At 35.2% G+C, this 22,386-nt stretch overlaps 1 protein-coding gene across 1 annotated transcript; it reads left to right on the top strand.

The window, feature by feature from the left end:
* The first annotated feature begins 6,944 nt into the window (after positions 1–6,944).
* LOC130472058 (caltractin-like) lies at positions 6,945–20,428 on the top strand. Its single transcript, XM_056842473.1, has 8 exons — positions 6,945–6,983; positions 11,233–11,347; positions 11,442–11,478; positions 11,563–11,590; positions 16,115–16,267; positions 16,530–16,781; positions 16,870–16,929; positions 20,178–20,428. Exons 1-6 carry the CDS (start codon positions 6,945–6,947, stop codon positions 16,536–16,538), a joined length of 381 nt encoding a protein of 126 aa, XP_056698451.1. The 3' UTR covers positions 16,539–16,781; positions 16,870–16,929; positions 20,178–20,428.
* The last annotated feature ends 1,958 nt before the right edge of the window (positions 20,429–22,386 follow it).

The raw sequence follows: 22,386 nt of genomic DNA, 5'->3' as shown, positions 1-22,386 counted from the left end.
CCAGCGATGGCTGCGTGTGCGTGTGGCGTGTGGCTGCGTGTGGCGTACGACTGTGTGTGCCTTGTGCAACGATCGATCGAGCGAGGCGTAGCTGCCTCGTGGCTCGATGGGGCTTGGGCGCAAGACCAAGTGCCTCGTCTTGCGACGATTGATACGTTTTGTTTTTAATTTTGAATTTTCAGTTCGGAAATAATTTTAATTAATTTTAAAATTAATGATTTAAATTGTTTTCTCGGGATTTAATTATTATAATTATTATAAATTTTAATTTATACTAATTATTTTACTAAAATTAAACCTTGAATTAATTTAAATTCGTTTAATTCAAATGAAAATAAATTAATGGATTCGATTATAATTTTATATGAGCTTTAAATTTTAATTAAACTTGTATGTTTCCGGTTAGACTAGAAATACATTTTTATGTTTAAAATTAGTAAAGCATATAAAATATTGGTTTAAGTGGGAGCATTTTTAGTCATAAACTCTTGATTAGGTCTACAAATCCTTTAAGGTTAAAACAACTTGATTAGAATTAATAAGGACTGAATAATTGGTATATTATTGGTGCCCTTGATTAATTGCTGCAAATATTTATGTGATGCATAACAATGTGTTTTATTAACCAGCCATGTGGGCCATTCATGATAATGAATGGGTGAATGGTATATATTGTATATGTACTATTTTGCAGGTTATGAAGTGACTAGTATGGCCCAAATAGGATAGAAAATATGGTCTGCGTACCATTAATTTGAATGTAATTGGTCTAATGCGCCAAAGTTTGTTTTTTCAATTCAAATATGGTCTGCGTACCATCAAATAGTTGTAATTAGTTTAATTATAGCTGATCCTATTTGAAGAAAATGGCGCCTCCAACAGTGAAATTCAAGACAGAGTTTCCAATCCATTTTCAAGACGGACTTTGAAGTTGAAGCTTCAAGATGAAGTCGGGCCATACTAGATCACATTTATCTTATGCATGCTTTAAGTTATTTATTGCTTTAAATATGTCTTAAATATGCATGAGATTATGGCTTGATTATGTTGCATGATTAAGGATTTTAGTTCACTTAAAATCTAACCAACATAGTAAGAGACTTAAGTTCCAAACTTAAAAATTGAGTTAAAAGGTGCCAGGCCAAAATAACACTTACTTGGATAACCTTTACATCTATCTAGTAATAGTTTTACGCTCAGCGAGGTGTTACTTATTGATCCTAAAGGGGTAAGGTACACAAACAATTGTGAGTACATGTTAGTTTTGGTGAAACTCAACGATATAAGTAAGGAGTCCTTTTATGTCGTGGCAAAATCGATAGGTTTACCTAATAAGTTCTTAGACGTACCTATCAACCAAGAGTAGTTTCTAGACTATTAGCAAAAGGCTTTTGCTTACCTATAAGATTTTAGAATTGAGTCAAAATACATTATGTGCTTAATTCTTCAATGGGTTTTAGGGTCTTGGAATCATTTTATTCACACCTGCCGGAACACATAACTTGAAGAAAATGCTTAATGAACATTAAATTATGCATGTATGCTAGAATTTAAGTTTATTAAGAGAAACTGTGAATGATTATTTATTTGTTTATTCTTGTTCTATTGTAGTTTTACTATGGAAAACAACAATCAAAACATCATCATGGGTTCTGAGCTTATGGTCAAGCTGAACCTAAAAATTTTTCTTGAATGGGAAGCTAAGCTAGTTGAAATAGTCAGACTCAATGGACTTGGGTATGTACTGTTACATCCCATGCCAAGCTACTATGTCAGAGACATGACCCCTGAAAGATTTGCCGCCTGGGATGCGGATCTCAAAAAGGTTATGAGGTTCATGCTGAACAATATCCCTGATGAATGGGCTAGAAGGTTTGTAGCTTACGAACCTTTTACGCTCATCAAGAATCTGAGGGATATCTGTCGTGGAAGCACGAAGGACAGGGACCTAAACGTCAATGAGTTGATTGAATCAATGTCTGGTCTAAAGGTTAGTTCTCCTAACATGTATTATAGGATGGAGGTCCAAGAAACACATCACTACTAGAAAAATTGCATACAGGGGCAAGTCAAAGTTGCCTCTAAAAACGGGGATGTAGCCTCTAATGAGTTTTTGAAGCAAAAAAGTGGATGCCTCTAATAAGTCCGTCGCTAATTAATGGTTGCCTCTAAAGACCCTTTTTGAGGCAATTTAATAAGTTGCTTCTAAAAACACATACATTTAGAGGCAAGCGTATAATCTTGCCTCAAAATATAATTAGAGGCAATATAAAAAGTAGCTTCTAAAAACCACATGTTTTTAGGGGCAACCATATAAATTTGCCTCAAAATATAATTAGAGGCAATATAAAAAATGCTTCTGAAAACCACATATTTAGGGGCAACTCTATAAGTTTGCCTCGAAATATAATTAGAGGCAATATAAAATGTTGTTCTAAAAACCACATATTTAGGGGCAACCATATAATTTTGCCTCAAAAAATTATTAGAGGCAATTTATTATATTGCAAATAAATTATCTTTTAGGTGCAATATGAGATTTTGTCATGAAATGTTTTTAGAGGCACTAAAATAAGAAATATATTCTGCATATTATTTCATACATTTTCAAGTACAATCACCTAAAAGAAGTAACCATAATAAAAATAGCAAAAGTAAATAAACAAATTTCATGAAAATCAATTGTTTTATTAACAAATATATGAAGTCATTACATAATTAGTACCCTAAAAAACTGTCACGGACAAACCACGAACTATGTACATCGCTTAATATCGAGATAAGTACATGACTAATTATTAAAACCAAAGAAAATAGGAAATAAGTTCTCATTTAGAATTATAGATCTAAAATAAGATGTTATTTTCTTCACCCGCTTCATGTTTGGTGACCAGCTTCATGTCTTTATCTTTACACCTTTACAGAAAAGAGTTGTGAGCATCTGACATGAGAAACACAAGGTTATTACATAGCTAATCTTATTCTGGTATATGCTGAAATTACAGTCTCATTCAGCCATAAAAGAACAGCCATCAATCAACCTAATGAGAAAGTTAATGATTGTTCATTGCAGAGAAAAGAAAAATTCTTGGGTGACTGAATAAAGGAGGATAGTCAACATACGAGATTTTACATCCAATGTGAAGGGTTGAATCTATGAAGAATTCCAGGGAAATTTCAGGAAACATCAGTTATTTATGCATATTTCGATTGGGAATGCAACACTGTAGACTGCAAAGACAAGGTCCATATAGCAGAAAAAGTCAACAAATACCATTGATGTGATCGAACTAGAAAAGTAAGGTACGTTAGAAACCAATTAGAAGAAAATGTTGTGATATGTAGTTCATGGAGTCTCTGGTGTGAATGTCCTCTATGACTAAGAGAAATAGAAGCACTCACCCAACCCTTACCAAAATATAATCAACAACTACTGTTAGGAGGAAGTTGACATAACATTTACCTTGAAGTATCGAATACCTTGAGGCATGGTGCAGCCAGACTCCCTTGCCACCAAAACAAGATAGATGCAACAAAGCACTAGCCTAACTCAGCAAAGTAGACCCATCTAACACACAAGTCAACTAAAGTCATAAAAACTCAGCAAAAAGTCAACCAAACTGCAGCCACATGATTGCTAGATCTTGCTGGATAAGCTGAACACAAAACTGGTAAAACCCAAAAATCAACGGGCATGACAAACAGAATTAATAACCAAGTTGTGCCAAAATGACAAATTTGACAATGCAATTAAGCTACAAATCCAACTAGCGTCTAAACCATGATATCAATTCGAACAAAATGAGCAAACCCAAATTCATATAAATTCAATTTACAAGAGGGGACAAAAACAATTAAAAAAACAAAGAAAACCCAAATACCAACAGCTAACCCCACCAAAATTACTTGCTCGTAAATTAAATTAAAAAAGAAAGCATTCAAATACACTAAATAAGCTAAAACAAGTATAAATCTGCAATAAAACCAAAAGTAGTACTAAAAAGAAGTGGGAAAGAGACTAAGTATAAAGAAAAAGTAGCATATCTGAACACCAAATCAATTCATAAGGTTGGCTGCTTATTGATACGCCAACCTTTAGAGGACGAGGTTCCTGGACTTGTCGGACTCTATATACACCATACTTGAGCGCTTCGTTTTTCTTGAACTCTGCAGTGCACAAGCATAAGTTAGCAAAAAATTGTTGTAATGATATGTCGAGGACGGTATGTTATGCAACTGGAGTCTAACTACTAACAAACTTACTTACTCACAGTTGACATCAAAATTGGTCCGCTATTCAAGTAATTCAGCCAACTATTATAATCCAACAACACAGAGCCAAATTAAATTTGAAATGTTCTTGGAAACAATTGGACATTTGATACAATAACTGGTACCATAATTAAATTCTCCAGTAACTTCAAATTAAATGATTTCCATTCCAAAACAACATAAAATTAACCTAGAGAGGTGCAAGACTAGTAGGATTACAGATTTACAGCCAAATCAAGTCAATTTTAACATTAATTATCAATATTAGCCATATTAACTGCTTAAATTTTGCTTCTTTGTTTTAGGTTTTGCAGTTTTACCAACCAGAAAGAAAATTGAAATCATTCAGATGAAAAACATATGATAAATTCCAATTTAGATAAGGAAAAGTCTCACAAAAAACATTGGAGTCATAAAAAATGCCCTCAAAGATCGACCAAATTGGAGAATTGCTCAATTAAAAAAGGGTTAGAAAACTTACCTGGGTAAGGAAAGGGACTCGATTGTGGACTCGAGTCACCCTTCACAGAGCTTTTTTGCTTCAGAAAATCCAAATACATTAAATTTCCCGAAGGCAAATGACAAATTGAATAAAAACCAGTAAGATTTAAGAAATTCCCAGATAAATCGAACAAAAAGGAGAGAAAAAGAATGACCTCTCACCCATAATGGTGGGAAGAATAAACGAAAGGGCTAGATTTAGCAGAATTGTCATGGATGCCGGAAGAGTCAATGTTGATATGAGAACTCCGGATCTGTTTTTCTACTGCTATTCCCATCACCATCGCCGGTTATTAATCGTCTCCCATCATCAATTTTGAGTTCTGCAATTACAGGTAAGGTCTGAAAAACCCACCTGAATTAAGAACATATATCTTGTCAAACAAAATTAAGAACGTATAAAACCTAAGATCTACACCGTAATCAGATACTAATTTAGAAAACCTATGATATAAACTTGAAACTAATGCAAATCAATAAAAGTTAGGTTTAAAATTACAAACCTTGAAGCGATAAGGGGAGAGTAGAGCGCGGCGGCGGTGGGGGAGGAGGAGCAGAGAGCAGCGGAGTCACGACAGAGGAGGGCGGCGAGGCAGATAAGGGTTAGTGTAGGCTGTGATTTTTCTTCAAGGTCGCGCTCTAGAAAAGAAAGAATGTGAAGGAAGGAGGAGCGGGAAAATGAGAAAAAATCGCCTCTTACTTTGTTTAGAAACCAAGTTTGTGATGCCTCTATTTTTAGAGAACTTTGTGCGACTCGTTTCTAAACGAGCAACACTCGAGATCAAAGCCCGTACTTGAACTCAATTACTAACCATTTTTCAAAATGAGTTTTTAAATGTGAAAATGCATTTTTATTTTATTTTAAAAGTGTTTTCAAGTACTGTAATTTTACTAAATGAGTCGTACTCGACGATTTTTCAACTAGTGATTATACAAGTTCTACCCAAACTCATATGATTGTATAACAAACTTGTGAATTTTCCATACTTAAGTCGGAAACATTCATCTGGTGAAATTTGTAGGGTAGGAGAACTATAAGTCTAGTACTACTGAAAACTGAAAACAGTCGGAAAAATTGCAACAATATGCAGATCAATGATTGTTAATATGCCTGCTCTATAGGTTCACTTCGCTTTAATTCTTACCGGTAAAAGTTCATGGAAATTTTAATGTAGATTAATGGATTAACAGGGTTTGAAAACTATGAGTCTTATCTCTGTAAACTAAAAAAGTTTGGCAAATTAAAATTTGTTGTAGGAATATAAATGAAACAACCACTACATGATAATCTACTGAACTGCTCACAATAACTCAACATATTACAAGCTAACGTGCAAGGTATAACAACTCACATTAGATTATTAATCTCGACCCATTCTATGAGGTTATGTATTTATCTCATGACTATTGATTGTTATCTCATAACTATTGTCATATATTTATAGGAGAATAGATAGTCGTATCCTACTAGAATTAAGATAACCAAAACCCTTAGAATTAGGATTTAGGTTAATCAAAAATTTGTAGACTTTAGGATAATCCAAACACTTAAGTATTAGGATAATCATAAAACTCTTAATCATGTAGGATAAGGAAAACGGATAGCTTGTGGCCCAAGCTACTTGTCGCGCAAGTACTCTTGGTGCCCAAGCGTAGCTTGCCGCACACGCCAAGGCTATTGGCTGCTCGCTGGTTTGCCGCCCACGCCACTATTGCGGGCTGCTCGTTGGCTTGCCGCCCACGCTAATGATCGCAAGCCATGCGATGGGCGTTGGGCCTGGCCCTGGCTCTAGGCCTTTTGCTCGGCGCTGGCTCGTCGAGTGATGGGCTAACTCACTTGGCGGCCTGTCGCTCGTCGTGCTCCCGATTAGTTTTCTGATTCCGAAATTTATTTTCGGTTCGAACAATATTTACACAATATTTCCGATTCCGGTAATATTTCTAATTCTGACAATATTTCTATTTCCGTTTAATATTTTCCGAAATGAATTATTTTTCCGTTTGCGGCAGTATTTTCGACTTCGATAATATTTGTATTTCCGTCATGAATCATGTTTCTGTTTCTGGAAAAAGTTCAATTTCTGAACAACATTACTCAATTAAGCAAACACATAATTTTCTCATCTAATAAATACTCAACTTAAGCAACATTAACATTGAGAAAAAACAGAATGGATAATTTTGATGTTTCCCTATATGCTCAATACAAGGTTTAATTAAGTACTTCACACATAAGGTTCCTATTTTTGCAATAATTACTTGATGCTTTCATATACCAAGCGTCTAACATAATCTCATAAGTTGAAGAGTTCCTTGAAAGCTTCAACAAGAGGCTGCAGGACTTACATTCATTCTATAGTTTATTGTCGATTATCTCAATAGGATGCCTAAATAACAATTTTATCAAAAAAACACACAAACAAAACCTTCAATAAATGTTTCAATCATAAAAATAACATTATGATCGGAGAGAAAAATAAAATTATAATATAGGACACAATTGCATAATGTTTATTTTCAAAGATCGATAAGACACGTTTGAGATGTTTTCAAACACATTTCGCGTTTCCAAAACATAACATTATGAACATAAACGCCACATTTTCTTCTCTATTCTCGTACATTTCTTTTTCTCTCCTCATACTCTTCTCTTTGTTCAACTTCCTACAAATAAACCAGTATAGGCAACACGTAAAATTGAGATGAATATAACAGTTCTGATGTAGACAATTTTTTTCCTGGTTTGGACATATCGGTTCTTGTGTGGACATGATCTGGACATACTAGTTCTGATTTTGACATGACTTAGATGATATGATATGGAGATATTGGTTTTGGTCTGGACATGATATGGACAAATTGATTCTGATTTTGACATGACCTGGATGATATGATCTAGACATATCGATTTTGCTCTGGACATGAGAGTACGTAATAAACAAATAGAAAAAAGATGACCACAAGTGGTATATGTTAACCCTAAATAATACGTCCGCAAGTCGTACTCTTTTAGATAAAATTTAAGCGGAAATTTTCTTCTAGCTATAATAAATCATATACTCCACAAAACACCGTAATTAGTTTTAAGGAGCTCGCTAATGCCGCTGGAATTCATTTCAATAGCCCGTTTTGACATTGTGCACTATTCATATATTAACTTTGATTCTCTTTTTACATGTACATAAATTGATAAAAAAAAAAAAAGATAAGATATTAACAACAAAAGTTCTATATCGACAAATATAAAAATTAAAATAATACAACTATTTCTAAATAAAGAAAAGATAATAAATATAATATTAAAAATCATATTAGTTTGAAATTGTCATATTAAGCTCCAATAATAGAGATCGAATAAAATCCAATTAGACTACCCGCCCACTTTTCACGAATTTAACTCAAAACTAATACCCAATTATACTACCCGCCCTTCTCTTAGGCGAATTTCGCTCAAAAAATTCATTTCCCTCTTCGCTTACCTATTTCAGCGCCATTTCTTCTGGATCTAGGTTTAGGAACTCAACTTGATTCTCCCCAAATTCTGAACCCAATTCTCACTCGAAATCCTAGCGAGAGAGCTCTTACTCGTTAACAACAGGAAATGGTTTGATAACTCTGGTGGTGTTTCATTTTGATTTCATTCATCTCAAGGGCTTAGATTATCACAAGTCCGCATAGTTTTCGGGTGATTATTTTCTTCAATCTTGTTCGTTAGTCTTCAATTGATTTGAAAGTTATGCTGCTATTTTGTTATTCGTAATTGAATTTTGTAGATTTTGAAATTTGGATAGTTTCTCTTATGAGAATGAATTTTTCTCCACAGTGAGTTGTGAAGATTTAAATACATGTTCTTGTTGTTTACAATTTTTCTGATCCAAGGTAGAAATATGTAGGGGAATACAGTTAAACATATGTAGGGGAATACAGTTAAACATAATAACATGTGCGGAACAATCCCCAAAGCCAGAAACATGTATAAAGCACAGATTAAGCAAACTTACATTCGAAGCGTGTTTTCCACAATAATCTGTCAACGAACACGAACAAAGAACTCCACTTGTCGTTCCTCTACTTGGTTCACCGACACGATCAAATCCGTCTTGATTATCGTAGCTTAGACAATTGATCAAGATACTTTGCTTTTGGGAAGAACTCACTTTGGAGGCACAGAGAGAATTAGGGTTCTCTGTGTCTCTAGGGTTTGAGTAATATGAATTGTGTTAAGTTGGAAATTAGGTTGTAAGGTTATTTACATAACCTTACTAACCGACCAAGCCAAGAGGCAAGGCCGGCTAGCAAGCTTGCACGCCAAGTCACACGGACCGCACGCCCGCGCCCAGCGACACACTGCAGGCCGAAGCCCACAGCGCGCGCGCCGAGCAGCTGGGACATGGGCCTTGCTCGCTCGTCGCTGTTGTGCGCTGTTGCGTGCTGTTGCATGCTCGCTCCCAATGCGCTGGCCTTGCTCGCCTTTGCTCGCGAGCTTGCTGGCTCGTTGGGCCTTGCACGCTTACGTGCTTGGCTCGATGGGCCGGCAACTCCGATGCCCTTCGTATTCGCGATTTAATATATTTCCGATATATTATTTATCGTTTCGTATACGAAGAATCACCGTCGGACAATACGATTTATTCGTGTCGCCTAGCTTACGAATATTCGCGATACGATATACGATTTCGACAAAGGTCGTATCGTATAATACGTTTCCAACTAATTCCCGAAAAGCTATTAAATGAATTTCCGATTCATTTAATCCGGTGATATGTTACGTGTCATTGGTGTGACCTTGTAGGTTCAGTCAAGAGTAAGTTGTGAGTTCAATATCCAGTAGAACTCACTTATCGGAAGCATTGCTCCAGCTAGCTGTTTCGATCACTTGATCTCACTGAATTAGTTGTTCGCAATTAATCTGAACCTTGGTATTAGACTTAATGCACCTTGGGTGAAGGACATATTTCCTTCAATCTCCCACTTGTCATTCAGACAAGTGTGCATCCACATTCGTTTGTCACTTAGTGTTACTTACTGAACATAAGGTAAGATCCAAGCCATCCTTATTAGGTCCAGAAGTGTTTCTCGGATTACAGAGTTCAACTGTCAAACTTGTTACAAAACAACACCATATCCTATCAAAGATAGGAGGACAATCCATTCTTGCAATCTATGAACACTCACTTTGATTCATAGTACGCCCAATAACTGCTTTTATAGCCTCCTTTTACGGTGCGACGTTTAGCTAGTATCAAAGCGAACTAATTCTCAAACGAGCAGACATAATCGCTCATGTTCTGAGGAACGGTTTCTAATCACCATTAATGAGAACTACCTATGACATGACTTTACACTAGTAGAAAAAACCCCTGTTGCAACCCCCTTGTTGCAGCGTACATGTAATAATACGCTTCAACAACCAGTAGGTCAACGCGGGTCAAACTTTATAAAGGGTTGTTGCAGCGTACAAATTAATTGCCCGCAGCAAGAGAGTTTTTTGCAGCGTACAAAGTAAAAGCCCCCTGCAATAGCCCATTTATTTTGCAGCGTACAGATAAAAGCCCCCTGCAATAAAAAAATTTCGCTGCAAAGCTAATTAATTAAGAAAAACATTTCATCTCAAACCTAAGGACCATTTCCACGCTCAGTACTCCCTCTTCTTCCCTCAGCTTTCCCTGCGTACTCTCTCACCTCCTCATTCTTCTTCTTCTTCATCTGCTCTCTTTCTCTCTCTAATTCGTGGTTTTTTTGGGTTTTTTGCAAGTAATTGTTGAAATTGGGTGACAATTCGTCTTGGTTTTTGTGAAAATTTGCTCGACTCCTTCTCTCCAAGCATCTGGCCTTCGACCTCAGCCTTCGAACTCAGCCGCCGTCGAACTCAGCAACTCAGGCGTTGCTCGGCCCTGCGTCGCTGTCTTCGCCGATGGGTCTGTGTTCTCGCCTCATCTCCCCCTAATTTCGTATTTTTAGGGTTTGCTTTCAGTCAATTCTTGATTTTTCCCCTAATTTCGTATTTTTAGGGTTTGATTATATAAATTATTCTTATTTTTTGTGTTAATTGATACATTTTTTCCGATTTTGATTGTTAGGGTTTTATTTTTTTCCGATTTTTTTCCGATTTTGAATGTCAACCCTAAAGTGGATAATATTTGGTACCCTATGAATTACTATATCACTTTGATGATTTTCTATTTAGTATATGCTCTTACTATGGTTCTGCTTTATTTGTGTTTTGTTTATGTATCTGTTTCTATTCTTACTGGCACGATATATAGCTGGTTAGTTTCCTGTTAGTGTGTAAGAATTAATTGAGTTATTAGACCGTCTTGAGTTCGAACTGTTTGGATAGGAACTGAGACACCGGCCAATAGTGTGCTCTAAGTAGTGAAATATCTGTTAGATGTTGGTGTGTATTTTTCTAGTGAATTTTGTTGACTTTGATTTTCTTGATTTGGTAAATACTATCAGTCAAGTGCTAGGACGGTGAGGAAAGATAAGCCACGTGGGCGTCATCATGGTCTCACTCAACAGAAGAGGCAAGAGATAAAGGAAGCTTTTGAACTGTTTGACACTGATGGCTCAGGTTTTGAATCTGTTTAGTGTTTCGAATTTTATATGTCAAACCATTTAGTTTGTTCTCGCAATCTCGCATGTTTGATTCAAATTGTTATTTTCAGGAACTATTGATGCCAAGGAGTTGAATGTTGCTATGAGGTATTATTCTTTGTAAATCCTAAGGTTTTGATATACCACTACACACTTAACACAGTTACCTGACCTAAAACTGCATCATTGCAGGGCTCTGGGTTTTGAGATGACCGAAGAGGTATAAACACTAATACAAAAAAGGGCATAGAGTACTGTTGAAATACACTTTATAGGACGCCTTAGAGGCGTTCTCCAACTTAACGCGCTATAAAGTTTATAAAACGGGTAAAAGAAGCGTTTTATATAGCTAGTCATAAAGTACAGTGATAAGAGATAAGCGTCCTCTATTCCCTTCCTAAAATCAGAAAATAAAGAAGAAATATAGAACGGTTAACGTACATAACCGTCTCTTATACTCTATAATAATGCGCGCCTTCCGTACATAACCGTCCTCTATTCTTCCTGTTAAATATTGAGATACATAACACCTTGCGTACATAGGCGTATTATATACTTCCTGTTTAATATAAAAATAAAAAGCAGTTTCCCTACACAACCGTTCTATATTCTACCCTTTTTTTTATATTATAGCTGCACACGCGTCCCTAAAATAGGATATTACGATTCTAGGTCCTATATGTAAACCAAATCTTAATAGATAAAATAGAAATGATATCCACGCGATCTTTCTGAAAATAATTTCATTCAATAATAAAATAATATTGTTCATTCAATAAAAAAATCCTATTATTCATTGACAAAATATAAATGATCTACACAAGTACGGCAAAAACAAAATCCAATATCAATAAAAAAATAAAAAAATAAAAAAATTGTAGCGGAAGAGCTTTGGTAGAATGGTAGCAGCAACAACGTATTGGGGATTGTATAGCAGCAGCAACTGGGGATGGTGTAGCAGCAACAATAGCAGCTTCTGAAGCAAGAACAACTTCTGCAGCAACAACAGCTTCTGCAGCAACAGTAGGGACAATATCGGTGCAATTGTCTACTGGTGGTAGACTAGCTTGGCAGTTCGTCTGCAGGAATGAACTGAGGTAATTAACCATCTCCTTGAGCTAGCTTAAGTCACACTAGATCATCGTCAAAAAGGATATCAAATATACTAATTAGTAATTACTAAACCTAACATAAGATAGAAAATGCACCTTAAGATGAATGGAGTTTTCAATTTTGATGGGACTGTATCACCAAAAAGGCTGGCCTCATCTGCCATCCTATACAAGACTCTTCGCACAATCTCACCCAAGTACATTCCTGATATCATTTTCTCAAATATCTGTCACAATATGTGGATATTGTTTAGAGTTTGTAAGATAAAAGGAATACGCAGATTTGAGGGTCACGAGAGAAATAAAGAGGACAGAAAAAGAAGAGGATAAATTTGGAACGTTGAGGGGGAAACAAAGAATCAAGGATAGCAGAAAAGACTCACCATCTCCCCTGATTTGGGAAAAGGACCATGCCAATATGCCACTTGTGAATTTCACTAGCACGTTCGACATAAGCTGCGTTTATTCCAGTACCCAATATAACAGCAGCAATTACATCTTTATGGTACCTACCTCTAGCTAGGGTTCCAACTGTATCGTTGACCTGAACCATTATAGAAGGTAAAAAGATATCAAATATACTGTAAGTTAAAAACATCTACTTATAGAGGAGAAAGTAAAAACTAAAAGAGAAAGGACCATCACAATTTTGTTCAAGCAAAGAACTCTTTACAAAAAGAACAAGACTACAATGATTGATTGCTAGGATATAATCTAATCACCAGAAAAAATAGCAAGTACTCGTATTAGTCCACTACAGGCAACCATGCCTCCAAACACATCTCAAAGCACAACTTGAATAAGTACAATAATCATAACATGAATTTACCATAACTTATCTGTTATTTGTAAATGTTAACCTGAACCCAAATAATTCACAATAATAGAAAATTTAAGGCAACTAACCATTGGAGAAGCGTAAAAAACAAAGGAGGTCGTGATTTACCAATGTGAGTTTTGTTTTATCAGCAGAAAATATCACTTGCTGTAAATTTAAGAAAGAAAAATCAGATTGAAATTTTGGGTACACGATCATATTCAGGCATGAGAGCGCCCACTAAGGCATGGCCGGCCTCTACACAAAAAGGAAAGCTTAAAACAGTTACAACCTATAGGTTAGCACTATCAGGCGAGAAGTTTACTAGGCTTGATCATCTTATCTTAACCCACCATGATATGCTACTAAATGCTTCGTCTCCTCGGAAACATCTGCGTTTTTCTTCTCTGGACCAACAATGTTCTCTCCGAGCACATTATTCTCATCACTGTAAATAGCAAGAATGCAAATTACAATGATCCTAGCACATTGCAGTATTAGAACCTGGGAGCAACCAACATTGTAATTTGTAAACATCATATTAACCTCAACAAGACAACCACCTTTATAACAGACCACCTCAACTCAAGGCAAGGGCAGAAAAAGGGTTATGAGGATTGGATACGTGCATTCCCTTTCATCAACCAAACTGGTTACTTTCCCGCCTAACACATTTTGTATAATAACCAGGTGTCTTAATTGAAACAGATGAAAACAACTAGGTGCCTTAATTGAAACAGATGAAAACAAAAGACAAATAAATCCCACCTTTAGGTTTACAGAACTAATTTGACAGGAGTTTGTAAAATGAAAAATGCAGATTCAAAATCCCTTGTGAACCTCAAGGCTACAGTTTCATCTATAAGCATAGTTATGGTAAAATGACAAGCTTGCATCATCATCATCATCTACACAAACTAATTTTCGTAATATGTTGCTAGAATTACACAAATTTCTTCGTTAATGCCTAAAACTTCAGATAAACAAATCATCTGATCAAATATAAAATTTATTCCAAAAAAGTATTTCCCCCTCCTCCTCTTTCTTTCTTTAACTGGGAATTTCAATATAACTCGACTTAAATCATATTAACTTAAAACAAAATCAGTTTAAAGGACTTAGTTTATCAGATTTATTCGGCAAAAAATCATGAATTGTTCGGCTTAATTATTAATCAAGCATCAATGATTCGATCTAAAACTTGAATGAAAGTTTCTTCCACATATAAAATTCCATACTTTGACATTGCAATTTGATAATTAACAATATTCATAATCCCTAGGGTTATTAGTTGAAGGATAAATATGCAGAACAAAATTAAGGATACCAACCTTAAAATTTGGAGTGGTGGGGAGTCGATCGGCGTTCACCGGATGTTGAAAAGGAGCGGCGGCGGTATTGCAGTACGGCAGTACAGCGGCACAGCGAGGGAGAACGGGTAGTGGTGCACGGTTTTGGGATTTGGTTTTGCGGGAGATGGATTTTGGGGTTTGTATTATGTGAAACACTAGTAATACGAGTAGTTGAGTTTTACTGATTCGAGTTTCATTTGTATTTGGTTTTGGGTTAACCCTAAAATTTAAATTTTTGTTCAGTTAATTAGATTTGGTTTTAATTTCATTCTGCCGTCAAGGTTGATAGTACGCATCTATCATTACCGCTTTATATGTTTTTTTTTTTTTTTTTTTTTTTTTGGCAGTAATTACAAACACCGCTTTATATGTTATTAGTCGCATATATGTATTTATTTATTTTAATTTTTTTTTTATCATGGTAAAAAATACGAAACTGTTAAGTAAGGCAAGCGCTCTATATTCTTTTTCCATGGAACAGTTATCAGGGAAATGCGTTCTATATTCTCCTGAGAAACGCCTACCACACTTAAGCGTTCTCTATTCAGTGTCACTTATTCTAACTTTTTTAGTAGTGAAAATCTGTCATTTTGTTGGTTTTTTGTTGATTACGATTGAAATATTTCTTCTCTGAATACTTGCAAAAAGATAACCTATGTTCCTTCCACTATTCTTTTTCTTCTCTGGGTTCTAAGACACTCAGACAAGGGTGTGGCCTCCTTAACTGACACTTCAATATTTACCCAGAGTCTCATAATACCTCAACGGCTCAACCATCTCGAACCACATATTCATAGAGAAAATTAGAAAAATAAAACAAGAGAGGGATAATGAAGAGAAAGTTGTGCATATGTATACTCACAAATGAGCTTGAAATGAGACTTCATACAAGAATTAGCAAACAAGTCAACCTGAATTGTGTTGTGTATTTATGTATCTACAATTACAACCGGATCTGAAAAAGAAAAGGTATTTTAGAGTGAGGATATGTTTCTTATACTTGTTATGTCATGTCCCCATCCCCGTGTTTAATTTTATGACACCTATCTTGCCCTGGCACTTGGACATGTACACTTGTACTCGACACTCGTACCCATGTCCAAGTAACATAGATGATTATACTCTTATAAAATGTTCATGTTTTACTTGAGATTCAAATGCATCATTTAAGTTTTTAGGCCACCTCCTGAAACTATCTTGAGTGCAGTAACTGCTAGTGCCAGCCCCTTTCTCTGAGCTTATTTAATTATGTCAGCGACAAATTACAGTACATCCAGCCTCTCTCATAGTTCCCATATATCATATATGGGCCACCTGAAATTTATTTTAAGGTATCCTTTTTATAGATTATATTTACTCACCATTTTTGCTCTGGTTGCAATAAAGGAAGGGAAAGGTAATTGATTAAGGGGACTGCGGTTTGTTATAACAGCTACTGTGCTTGACTTTTTGTGTTATTTCAGCAAATCAATCAAATGATTGCGGATGTTGACAAGGATGGAAGTGGTGCCATTGATTTCGATGAATTTTGTCACATGATGACTGCTAAAATCGGAGAAAGAGACACTAAGGAAGAATTAATGAAAGCATTTCGTATAATCGACCAAGATAATAATGTAAACCTCTGTTTATTCTTGTTTTAGTGTCTTATTTCAGTCATCAGTGATTTGTTTTGTCTATTTGACCAATCTAGATTTTCCAGGTTTACGTACTAATCTTCTTTTGTGATATAAAAGTACAATCTCTGCATCTGTTTCCAGATTCTTTACTTGTAGATTTCCAATATGTAGTTCAAAATCCCCATATATATATATTGCAGGCCATTTTGGTAATTCCAGCTGTTATCTTACCTAAATATTGTATTGTTATCTGCTACAGGAACACTAATGTCCCTGTCTTCCCTGAAGAAGTATGTGTCACCTAGTTGGGGGCAACCATTTGTAGGAGCTAGCATTTTGGCAGTTTCAGGGAATGGAGCTAGCATTTGGAGAGAGGCTGAACTTGAATCTTGGGACGACAAACTCAATAAAGGCCTGGTTGTATTTCGTGACGGTGGAAGCTCAGAGACGGTGGGGGCAGAAGCAATGTCATTATCATTCGAGTGACAGATCGAAGTAGACTGATCATAAGGTTAGAAGTTGTTCACTCTTCTCTTTTCATGCTATTTGACATCTTGTAGCTTCATTTTTGTAACATCTTTAAAGATTTATTATTATAGACTCTACGAAGGCTTGCTCAGAACCGTGAGGCAGCAAGGAAAAGCCGGTTGAGGAAAAAAGTAAGACATATAATTTTGTTTCTTGCATGTACTTTGGTGTTGGTTAATTATTTAATTTGTTTTCTCATTTAATTAATTAATGGAATTAGCTGAAGAAGGATTCCATGTGGGGAAAAAATAAGTCATAAAGCTAATATGAAAATCGGCTAAGTTTCTACTTGTTTTTATTTTTTGGTCTTTAACATGCTCTTGTATTATCTTTCTTTTTCTTTCCCTCCCTTTTTCTTTTTTGGAAATAGGCATAGGTTGTTCTTGGATTTGGGTGGAAATAGGCATATGATTAGTTGTAACTTTCCAAGACTCAATCCAATCTATTTATGTACATTTGAGACTTGTTTGGCTATATAGGTCATATTTAGGCTAAAATGACATTTTCGCTCCCAACTTTGAACTAATGAACCTAAGAACTCATTTCAAACTTACTATATGATTTATATGATTAGCTTTAACTTTCCAAGACTCAATCCAATCTATTTATGCACATTTGAGACTTGTTTGGCCATTATAGGTCATAATTAGGGTAAAATGACATTTTTCGCTCCCAACTTTGAACTAACGAACCTAATGACTCATTTTATTCTTATTACATGATTAATATGCATAGTATTAACTTTATAAAACTCATTCTAATCTATGTATGCACATTTGAGACTTTGGTCGTTATAGGTCATAGTTAGGCTAAAATAAGTCATTTTCGCTCCCAATTCATAACTAGATAACCTAAGGATTCATTTCAAACTTATTACATGATTAATATGATTAGTTTTAAATTTCCAACACTCGTTCCAATCTATCTCTGCACATTCGAGACTTCTTTTGCCGTTATAGGTCATATATAGGCTAAAATGTCACTTTCGTTCCCAACTTTGAACTAACGAACCTAAAAACTCATGTCAAACTTAAATACATGATTCATATGATTAGTTTCAACTTTCCAAGACTTAATCCAATCTATTTGGTTTAGCATATTTTGGAATTAGTATGTGTTTAAAATTATCCAACCCCAGGCTAAAATGACATTTTCGCTCCCAACTTTGAACTTAAGAACCTAATAGCTCATTTTAAACTTATTATATGATAAATATGCTTAGTTTTAAGTTTCTTAGACTTATTATAATCTATTTATGCACATTTAATGCTTGTTTTATCGTTGTAGGTCATATTTAGGATAAAATAAGGTATTTTCGCTCCCAACTTTAAAATAAAGAACCTAAGGACTTATTTTAAACTTATTACATGTTTAATATGCTTAGTTTTAAGTTTCTAAGACTTATTTTAACTACTTATACACATTTAAGGCTTGTTTGGTCGTTATAGGACATATTTAGGCTAAAATGACATTTTCGCTCCCAACTATGAACCAAAGAACCTAAGGACTCATTTTAAACTTACTAAATGTTTTATATGCTTATTTTTAACTTTCTAGGACTCATTCCAATCCATTTATGCACATTTAAGGCTCATTGTGTCGTTATAGATCATATTTAGGCTAAAATGACATTTTCGCTCCCAACTTTGAACTTAAGAACCTAATGACTCATTTTTAACTTATTATATGATAAATATGCTTAGTTTTAAGTTTCTAAGACTAATTTTAATCTATTTATGCACATTTAATGTTTGTTTTATCGTTATAGGTCATATTTAGGCTAAAATGAGGCATTTTCACTCCCAACTTTAAAATAAAGAACCTAAGCACTCATTTTAAACTTAATACATGTTTAATATGCATAATTTTAACTTTATAAGACTCGTTCCAATCTATTTATGCACCTTTAAGGCTCATTAGGTCGTTGTAGGTCATATTTAGGCTAAAGTGCCATTTTCGCTCCCAACTTTGAACTTAAGAACCTAATGACTCATTTTAAACTTATTATATGATTAATATGCTTAGTTTTAAGTTTCTAAGACTTATTCTAATCTATTTATGCACATTTAATGCTTGTTTGATAGTTATAGGTCATATTTAGGCTAAAATGAGGCATTTTCGCTCCTAACTTTAAAATAAAGAACCTAAGCACTCATTTTAAACTTAATACATGTTTAATATGCATAATTTTAACTTTATAAGACTCGTTCCAATCTATTTATGCACCTTTAAGGCTCATTAGGTCGTTGTAGGTCATATTTAGGCTAAAATGACATTTTCGCTCCCAACTATGAACTAAAGAACCTAAGGACTCATTTTAAACCTACTAAATGTTTTATATTCTAGTTTTAACTTTCTAGGACTCATTCCAATCCATTTATGCCCATTTAAGGCTCATTGTGTCGTTTTAGGTCATATTTAGGCTAAAATGACATTTTCGCTCCCAACTTTGAACTTAAGAACCTAAGGACTCATTTTTAAATTATTATATGATTAATAAGCTTATTTTTGAGTTTCTAGGACTTATTCTAATCTACTTATACCCATTTAATGCTTGTTTGATCGTTATAGGTCATATCTAGGCTAAAATAAGGCATTTTCGCTCCCAACTTTAAAATAAAGAACCTAAGTACTCATTTTAAACTTAATACATGTTTAATATGCATAATTTTAACTTTATAAGACTCGTTCCAATCTATTTATGCACCTTTAAGGCTCATTAGGTCGTTGTAGGTCATATTTAGGCTAAAATGACATTTTCGCTCCCAACTATGAACTAAAGAACCTAAGGACTCATTTTAAACCTACTAAATGTTTTATATTCTAGTTTTAACTTTCTAGGACTCATTCCAATCCATTTATGCCCATTTAAGGCTCATTGTGTCGTTTTAGGTCATATTTAGGCTAAAATGACATTTTCGCTCCCAACTTTGAACTTAAGAACCTAAGGACTCATTTTTAAATTATTATATGATTAATAAGCTTAGTTTTGAGTTTCTAGGACTTATTCTAATCTACTTATACCCATTTAATGCTTGTTTGATCGTTATAGGTCATATCTAGGCTAAAATAAGGCATTTTCGCTCCCAATTTTAAAATAAAGAACCTAAGGACTCATTTAAAACTTATTACATGTTTAATATGCATAATTTTAACGATCTAAGACTCGTTCCAATCTATTTATGCACCTATAGGCTCATTGGGTCATTATAGGTCATATTTAGGCTAAAATGACATTTTCGCTCCTAACTTTGAACTAAAGAACCTAAGGACTCATTTTAGACTATTAGGACATTGTCATTAGTTTCTTGAATGTTAAAATGTGATATTTAATTTGTATTTAATCTAATGTTTAATTTAAATTTCTGTTTTTGTAAAGGTCTACACTCCGAGGATTGCGCCTTATGCGAGGAATTTGATGTGGTTCGTGAGCAATGGGCCAAGTTTTTTACCAGCAAGTATTTATTATTGGCTTTAGCGCGCTTGATCGAGTTGGTTTAGTTGTTATAGAATAAATTTTATATTAAAATGTATGTTTATGTTGAAATTGGAACATATATTTAAATGTAATATGTGCACTTAATTTGGTTTTGGGATATATAGTATACAAAACTCCAGTTGTTGTTTTTATATTTGTTATACAGGTTGCGTTATTCTATTATTGTTTTGACAGGTTTCTATATTTGGTGCAAGGCACTCTAGGTATCCCTAAACAAAATTAGAATTTTCCCGCCAAAAGTGCTTTGTTGCAGCGTACATATATATTGTACGCTGCAACAAGGGAAAAAAATTTCGCAAAAATTCAGACTTGTTGCAGCGTACAAATAAATGTACGCTGCAAAAAGTTGAGTCTTTTGCAGCGTACATATATATGTACGCTGCAACAAGTCTAAATTTTTGCCAATTATTGGCACTTGTTGCAGCGTACATCTAAAAGCCCGCTGCAACAAATCACTTTTTGCAGCGAACTTGTACGCTGCAACAAGTTCAGACTTGTTGCAGGCCCCCCAGTTGCAGCATACGATGTACGCTGCAACAGGGGTCTAAAAGCCCGCTGCAATAAGGGTTTTTTCTACTAGTGTTAATCTCTTAAAGTGTTCTCATGGTCAATCCGATACAAGATCCAATAAGTATCTATGCAAAAGATTCTGACATCCAGTCACTCTAGTTCAAGAAACAGAACTAAGTAATCTACTTGCAATCTAATCTTCATTAGTCATTGGTCGTCCACCTTTCAATGACCTGGATTAGGGATCCTTTGTGACTTCAATATTCAAGTTCACTTATGGGTGTTTCTTTGTCGAAGAATCCATCTTGACATCCCATTTGAATGATCACATGGACTTATCATTTAATTCTAAACCACAATTAAATGAATATGAAATAAATAAATTTCATAAATATGAAATGGTTAAACCAATTGTTTTAAACATAGATCTAACAGATTTTCTAAAACAATACTTAGAAAATCAAAGCCATCCTCCAACATGCTTGATTCCCATGGTTGCTACATGTGCGTTGTGTTTCACTTGTGGCAACGGTTTAGTCAATGGATCCGCGACGTTGTCGTCAGTTCCAACCTTGCAAATCTCGATTTCCTTTCTTTCAACGATCTCTCGAAGTATATGAAATCGCCGTAGTACGTGCTAGGACTTCTGGTGGCTCCTAAGCTCCTTTGCTTGGGCAATGGCTCCGCTATTGTCGCAATACAAAGCCACTGGTCCTTTAATGGAGGGGACAACACCAAGTTCTTCGATGAACTTCCGAATCCAAACAGCTTCCTTTGCTGCTTCTGAGGCAGCAATGTACTCGGCTTCAGTTGTAGAATCCGCAATAGTGCTTTGCTTAGCACTTTTCCAGCTTACTGCTCCGCCATTGAGGCAGAACACAAACCCAGACTGTGATCTGAAATCATCTATGTCGGTTTGAAAGCTTGCGTCCGTATAGCCCTTAACAATCAACTCATTTGTACCACCATAAACCAGAAACTGATCCTTAGTCCTTTTGAGGTACTTTAGGATGTTCTTGGTAGTAGTCCAATGCGCCTCACCTGGTTCTGACTGGTACCTGCTCGTTTGCACTGAGTGCGAACGAAACATCCGGCCTTGTACAAATGATAGCATACATGATGGATCCAATAGCCAAAGCGTATGGAATCCCACTCATCTTTCTACGCTCATCAGATGTTTTGGGACACTGATTCTTGCTTAGATATATGCCATGTGACATGGGTAGATGCCCTCTCTTGACTTCCATCATATTGAACCTAGCTAGCACTTTGTCAATGTAAGTGCTTTGGCTTAGTCCAATCATCCTCTTAGATCTATCCCTATAGATCTTGGTGCCCAATATGTACTGTGCCTCTCCTAAGTCCTTCATTGAGAAACACTTCCCGAGCCAAGTCTTTACAGACTCCAACATAGGAATGTCGTTTCCAATAAGCAGTATGTCGTCAACATACAAGACTAGGAATGCAATTTTACTCCCACTGACCTTCTTGTATACACAAGATTCGTCCTGATTCTTGATGAAGCCAAACTTATTGACTGCTTTATCAAATCATTTATTCCAACTCCTTGATGCCTGCT

The sequence above is a fragment of the Spinacia oleracea genome, chromosome 4 (genome assembly GCF_020520425.1).
Source record: "Spinacia oleracea cultivar Varoflay chromosome 4, BTI_SOV_V1, whole genome shotgun sequence".
In the NCBI taxonomy this organism is placed as follows: Eukaryota; Viridiplantae; Streptophyta; class Magnoliopsida; order Caryophyllales; family Amaranthaceae; genus Spinacia; species Spinacia oleracea.
This window is presented reverse-complemented; position numbering and strand designations above follow the sequence as displayed.